The sequence below is a fragment of the Fusarium oxysporum genome, chromosome 6 (genome assembly GCF_000149955.1).
Source record: "Fusarium oxysporum f. sp. lycopersici 4287 chromosome 6, whole genome shotgun sequence".
Lineage (NCBI taxonomy): Eukaryota > Fungi > Ascomycota > Sordariomycetes > Hypocreales > Nectriaceae > Fusarium > Fusarium oxysporum.
This window is the reverse complement of record NC_030991.1, coordinates 382,276-388,628: the sequence shown is the minus strand read 5'-3', so window position 1 is coordinate 388,628 and position 6,353 is coordinate 382,276. Positions and strand designations below refer to the sequence as shown.

Sequence of the window (6,353 nt, the reverse complement as noted above, 5' to 3'; positions counted from 1 at the left end):
TCAGATGGACTCCACTTATCTCATGATCTCTCGAGCGCTCGTCAAGCAGGGAGACATCAGGGCGTTCTTGGTCCACCCAGAAGTGGAGAAATGGCTACCGGAGGCCGACATGCTGAAGGGAGATGACTGGAGACTGTTGGCAGAAATCAAACTTATTCTTGAGCCATTCTATCTACAGACTATGAGAACGCAGGGCTGGGGCAGTGAAGGAGGTAACGGACGGCTCTGGGAAGTGATGGCGGGTATGGAGTACTTGCTGGAACACCTAGAGGATCGGAAGCTGTTCCATCATGCCGTTCCCGACGAGGCAGGGGGACAGGACACCAACTCGCAGGCCGAGCTGGCTCGAGGGCGACCAGACCGTAACCGGCAGCTTCCTGCTCGATTTAGGGATTGCGAGACGGATATCCATCCGCGAAAGTCCAGGTAAGGCCCCTTGTCAGATCGTGGCTCGAGACAATGCGATGATGGATCAGGCAAGCCATCAGGATCATTAGGAATCGATGACATGGGAAAGGATCACCGACACTATTTAAGACTGTCCATCATGGCTGCCTGGCAGAAACTAAACGAGTACTACACCAAGCTTGGAGACTCACCGTTGTTCGCTGCATCCATCATCCTCCACCCATCACTCGGCATGAACTATCTGGAGGTGAACTGGGCGTCGGAAGAGCAGCTTGTGTGGGTGAGGGATGCCAAAATTGGACTGTCTGACTACTTGGACCGTTGGTACCACTGCAACCGGCCGGTGGATGAGCAGCAGAAGATGATCATGGACACATCGACATCCTTAAGCGTACCAAGGACGACAACTGAAGTTAGCGTGTTCAAGCAATGGATTAAAAGCAGGACAGCGAAGACCACGGTGATGGGAAGCGAGCTTGAGCGGTATCTGCGGCTAGAGCCGCAAGAGACTGAGGATCCAATCGAGTGGTGGATGGCTCACCAGGGACAATTCCCGATGATCAGCCAATTGGCTCTCGATATACTCGCGATACCGGCGATGGCGACTGATTGCGAGAGGTCGTTCAGCCTAGCCAAGCTAACGCTGACGACGCAGAGGCTTTCGATGACGACGGAAACGCTGGAGAAGTTACAATGCCTTAAGAACTGGGTCAGACATGGTGCGGTGAAGCTAGGGGCGACAATAGGTGGGGGGGAGGAGGTCCAATGGGAGATTGGAGATGTTAGCATGGAAGCATAGAGAGCCAGATTTGAAATATTTGAAATATTTGAATAAATATTTCAAACAACAAATCCAGTCTTGAGAGTTATCAAATATCTCAAATATGACCCCGGATTTGATTTGTTTGATTTGAGGGCAGCGCTGATCCTGTTTTCCCGAGAGGGCAGCGCACCCTCCGACGATGCCATGACGACCATGTCCATCTTCCAGTCGCAACGACGCTTGGTTCTCATCGCTTCCGCTGCCTTCTTTGTCGCGAGCGTCTATCTCTGCACCATAGGACTATTCGCCATGGATTTCAACCGCGCGTCCGTATCCTCCAAGTTACGAGGACGTCGAAGTGGACCTCTCTAAGGCCGATCTCCCCGCATCTACCATCTCCTACAACCGGCCATCGTCCGAGGGTATCACCATCGTGGCTGCGCTTCCTGACGAGTACGTCCCGACCACCGATAATAAGAGAAGGATAGTCGTGATCGGAGACCTCCACGGCATGATCGACCCGCTCAATACCCTCCTCGAAGAGACTGGGTTCGACGGCACAAGAGACCACATCGTGTCTGTAGGCGACATGGTCAACAAGGGTCCCGATTCTGCCGGCGTTGTCAAACGCCTCATGGATCTTAACGCCAGCGCCGTCCGTGGGAACCACGAAGACCGCGTGTTATTGGCGTGGGTAGCTTATAATACTATGGAAGGTGTCGCGACTGACTTGGCCGTGAACGACGCGGAGGCGCCTCCAGGCGAGTCCGGCGATCTGAAGACAGCACGGACCCTTTCGCCAGAGCAGCTGGACTGGCTGAAGAGCTTGCCGGTTATCCTCACCGTTGACCCGCTCAACCTGTATATTGTCCACGCAGGACTTGTCCCTGGTATTGAGCTTGAGCAGCAAGACCCTTGGGCCGTAATGAATATGCGAACGCTCACCCACCTTACCGACAATTTCCGCAGGAAGGAAGAACAGAAGCAGGAGGAAAAGGGGCAGAAAAAGAAGAAGGAAGGGGAGCGAAAAAAGCAAGAAGAGGAAAAAAAGAATAAAAACTCCCGTCGTGATGTGGCCGAGCCTGACGCCGCCACCGAAAACATCGTCATCGAGAAGATCATGCCCAACCACGACGCCTGGATCCCTATCGACAACCACGACGGCGACAAGTGGGCCGACTTCTGGAACCGCGAGCAGAAGCGAGTTGCCAAGTCCTATCGCCGCACCGTGATCTACGGCCACGATTCTCAACGCGGCTATCAGGAAGATCTATACACCTTTGGCCTCGACTCCGGGTGCGTCAAAGGCGGTGCCCTGTCAGGCTTTATCATCCAGGCGGTCGAGGGGGCTTGGACGCACACCACTGTGCAGGTGCCGTGTAAAGAGTCGTGAGCTTGGCGTGGGCGTGAGTAAAGCTCGATAACAGGCAGCGCATTATACGGGCTACAACATATTTTCTGGAAGGGGAGAGATGCTTGGCCTGCATTTATTGTTAGGGTTATCTTTGCAGGCGTTGGAGATGAGTGTTTTTGGCAACGCCGGAAATAAATAAGCATCCAATCTCGTTTCTATCGTGTGGGATGATAGCATATTCACGGTTTGATCAATGATGGAGGATCCTGGGTTGGCATGACTCTTATTCTCATTGAGTACCGCCATAGAAGGGTCCTGGGGATATTTTGACGAACCGTTTTCTCCCGTAGCACCCTCGCTAAGCGAATCGCCAGACGCTGTTGCAAACAAAGAAGCTGGTGTACCTATTGTCGTCCATCTTTTTGACCAGATTCTAAATTCACCTGGAATGAGCTTGAGCAGTCACCTTGAGTACTTCCAGAGAACAAAGAGCAAACCCGAGACGTCCCGCCGCCTTCCGTCCCGGATTAAACGGCCATCCAAACCACCATGACCACCAACAGTTGTATAGCAGTATCACCGGTCCTTATATTATTGATGAAATTAAGGGTTGGCATAGCGGCTGGTACAGGCTTTATGCTGCGCTTGCTATCGTGTCGGTGGCGACGATGGCTAGACGGTCTTGGGGCGCAGGAGTATTGGAGGCGTGTTACACGCTAGGAGTCACTACTTGCATCGCCATCTCCAACTAGCTCATCAGAGAAAGCGATGACGATGACGACGAAAGATAAGACTTTGACTGCCTCCAATGCGACCGGTCCTCTTCGCGCTGGTATACTATCTAGACTGTTTCACTAAATTGTGACAACTCCCATCATAACCTATAGCTTGAAACAATCTTAAGGTTCTTGGCTCCTGCTTATGACATAACAAAATGCCGCACTCGCTCAAGTATCGGCTGATAGTTTCGTAAACCTTGTCGCCCTTATCCTTGTGAACCTTTACTTCAAGCTCCATCAAGTGGAAGGGTCCCGCCTGTACATCGTCAAACACCGCCCTGTAGCCGGCGACGTCTAGACGCCACTTAGGATTTAGGTTGGGTCCAAAACCGACAAGATCCTCCCAAATGACACTTTGGCAACGTTCAGCGAACTGAATCTGCTCATCAGTCCAGAGCTTCTTTCTTCCCGCTAGGAGTGACTGTATCTGACAGGTAAAGGACGTATTATTGCCGTACCTATCCCAGACACAAAGGTATCTCTCCCGTGTTTCCCATGCTGCTCTATTGAAAGGTGCCTCAACCACTGGAGCCTCTGTGTCGCGAAAGAACCCCTGCGGAGCATCAGACGTTTTCGGGTCGAAATGAACCTTTACCGCTGAGAGCTCATCGCCGCGTCTGGTTTTTTTGCGGAACATGAGCCCGCCCCAGGAATAGGATGGGGGGTTAGTGTCGTAGTAAGTGATAGGAGTCTTTTTATACGGCTCGCGGATACCGTTTTCGCCGAGCTTCTGCAGCACAGCCTGGGGATCGCGTCGCATATGGACCATTGCAGGTTGACTTTGATTTGTTTGCTCAACGGGCAGAGCGCGAAGAAAGCGAAGACAAAGAACAGGCGGCGCCGGATGATTACTACTGCCAGGGAGACTTTGAACTCCGAGGATCGAGGGTGAAGATATTCACCGTTGGCTAACCCGAGGCCAAATGGTCAGGTAGATAGACAGGTGGAATGCAGGAAAATGTCGATGGTCGATACAGGCACATTAGTTAGTATGAACGGCGAAAGCTTTATGGAGAAACACCCAACAGTACATACATGCCCCGCACGTCCATACGTAATATATCCATCAAGATCAAACAATCGAAGCGGTTTTCCCGAAGTCCGTGAGCCCGTGACCAAGTGCCGAAATTTGGCATAACCACCGTATTTCTTCGGCTGCTCAAACCTCCACCAAGTCGCGAGCCCCACATAACCCCTGCGATGACGAGAGTACAAGAGGGGTACTCAAAGTTCCCCTACTACTACTACTTACTCAAGCATGTAAAACGTCGTTTGAAATGACCGGGCGCTAGCAAAGCAGCAGGGTAGCTGACAAATTAAATCTGGGGTAACGCATCGATCTAAATCTATGAAATCACGTACAAGACCAAACCTGGGTGGGACATATCCAATTCCATTAAAATTCGACCACGGCGATGCACACATTACTACACACAAGAAAATATGAAGAAAAGTTGAATGAATCAGCGAATACTACAAAATCCATTTTTTACTCATTATTGACTGACAAAATCGTAATGGAACGTGTCCGTCCCGGGGCCCTCGCAAGTACATGGTCTGAGCTCAGAGGGGGCCGAATACGCCTACAGGTACCCGTGAGCATTATGTAACCGTGGCTATAAGGGGTCTCTCTCTTATTTTTATTTTTTTGTAACAGTAAGCGACAACAGTAGTCATGACGAGGACGTGGAGTAAATCATCACAGCCTCGGCAAGGCGTGAACGCACTGCATCAACTGTAGCTGGTCCGTGCTCGCAAAATTTCCATAAGAACCTAGACGGTAGCGCCATGGTATATACACAGCATCCCAGCACCAGCGGCAACGATTCAACGAACAGTTAAGCATGCATGACTCGAAATACGTCAAAGTGACGTGCATGGTGTTTTGAGACCAGATTTTGTGGTCTGATGGCACATATGGCATGATATGTGTAGGAAAGTTTCGCGGGCGCTCTCGGCTTCTGCCGTCGTCTATAGAGAGTTTAGGGGATAAAGAAAATTCGACTCTCACTCACTCATTGACCGAGGTCCAGATTTTTCATTTGCTCATAGCGAGGCTCTAATAAAATCCGGTAAGATCGTATTACAAGGGCCTATTCTTACTTGAATAGAGACCTCCTAAAATTAGACTAGTTGTGTGATACGCGTAGTGACCGAGACTCTAAAAGCCACCTCATCATCGCGGTCTCACTTAAATGCATCTATTAGCAGAGTGCACTGCAAGAAGAATCCCTGCATCATATGGTTGCGTAGCGTTTCCGATATTAACAGGCAGGAGAGTCATTGCTTAGTTACACTTTACTGAGGACTCAAGAGAAGATACGTCTTCACGTAAGCTTTTCGATAAACGTCCCAACTTTTGTATAACAAACGACGAAGTCCGTGACGCATGGTGTAGAAATACGATTAGAGGGCCATAGCCTTGTTAACTACCTCGCCTACTGAGTGAAATACATGACAGATGTATAGAGGATTCGGCGGCTTGAACCCTAATAAATGGAAATGTGCCAGACTGAGGACCCTGAGGGGCTGTCTCCATTCCAATTTTCTTATTAGAAAGCTTGTAGGTACACAATTAGTGGTCAAGTTCCCTTAATGCCACAAGCATCTGAGCTAGTTTTCTTTTTATTCCGAGTACACATTATACTTTGCGGACTGCACTTACTACAATGTCTGGGTGTCGACAGAGACCCATTCGCGGCGACGCGGTCGATATCAGCACATCAACGGCAGCCGCTAGGCATAAGGTGCAGGAGCAACAACTGGTGGGGGATCAGCAAAAGGACGAGATACGGGGGGGAGTGGAGCCACAGAGGCGTGGAGAAGAAGAACAGAAAGTACGAACGCAGCAACCTATTGACGAAGCCACGAAAAGGCCTGCTCTAGAAACCCAAGCTTCTCAACAGAGCACTCTTGTAGCCTGCTCACCGCCCCAGATGCAGTGTTATAATACATATCCATCTATCCCAGTTCAAACACAGGATATGGGGTTCTGCACAGACAATAAAAACACTACATCCAGCATTCAGCCAGTGCCGGCATACCCGCT

General features: G+C 50.4%; 3 protein-coding genes across 3 annotated transcripts in view; 2 read left to right on the top strand and 1 right to left on the bottom strand.

The window, feature by feature from the left end:
• FOXG_07011 (uncharacterized protein) overlaps positions 1 to 1,207 on the top strand; it is a gene marked incomplete at both ends in the record, with an annotated part of 2,413 nt that extends 1,206 nt beyond the window's left edge. The window contains 2 exons of the mRNA XM_018385647.1: positions 5 to 426; positions 538 to 1,207. Of these exons, the coding sequence (XP_018244279.1) occupies positions 5 to 426; positions 538 to 1,207 (1,092 nt within the window). The remainder of the gene's footprint in view (positions 1 to 4; positions 427 to 537) is intronic.
• A 177-nt stretch (positions 1,208 to 1,384) lies between these two features.
• On the top strand, positions 1,385 to 2,795 carry FOXG_07010 (uncharacterized protein; the record flags this gene model as incomplete). Its single annotated transcript, XM_018385646.1, has 2 exons — positions 1,385 to 1,414; positions 1,470 to 2,795. The coding sequence occupies 2 exons, from the start codon at positions 1,385 to 1,387 to the stop codon at positions 2,562 to 2,564; spliced, it is 1,125 nt and encodes a 374-aa protein (XP_018244278.1). The 3' UTR covers positions 2,565 to 2,795.
• A 629-nt stretch (positions 2,796 to 3,424) lies between these two features.
• Positions 3,425 to 4,073, bottom strand: FOXG_19607 (uncharacterized protein; the record flags this gene model as incomplete). Its single annotated transcript, XM_018399868.1, has 2 exons — positions 3,425 to 3,440; positions 3,469 to 4,073. 2 exons carry the CDS (start codon positions 4,071 to 4,073, stop codon positions 3,425 to 3,427), a joined length of 621 nt encoding a protein of 206 aa, XP_018244277.1.
• Between the last annotated feature and the right edge of the window lie 2,280 nt (positions 4,074 to 6,353).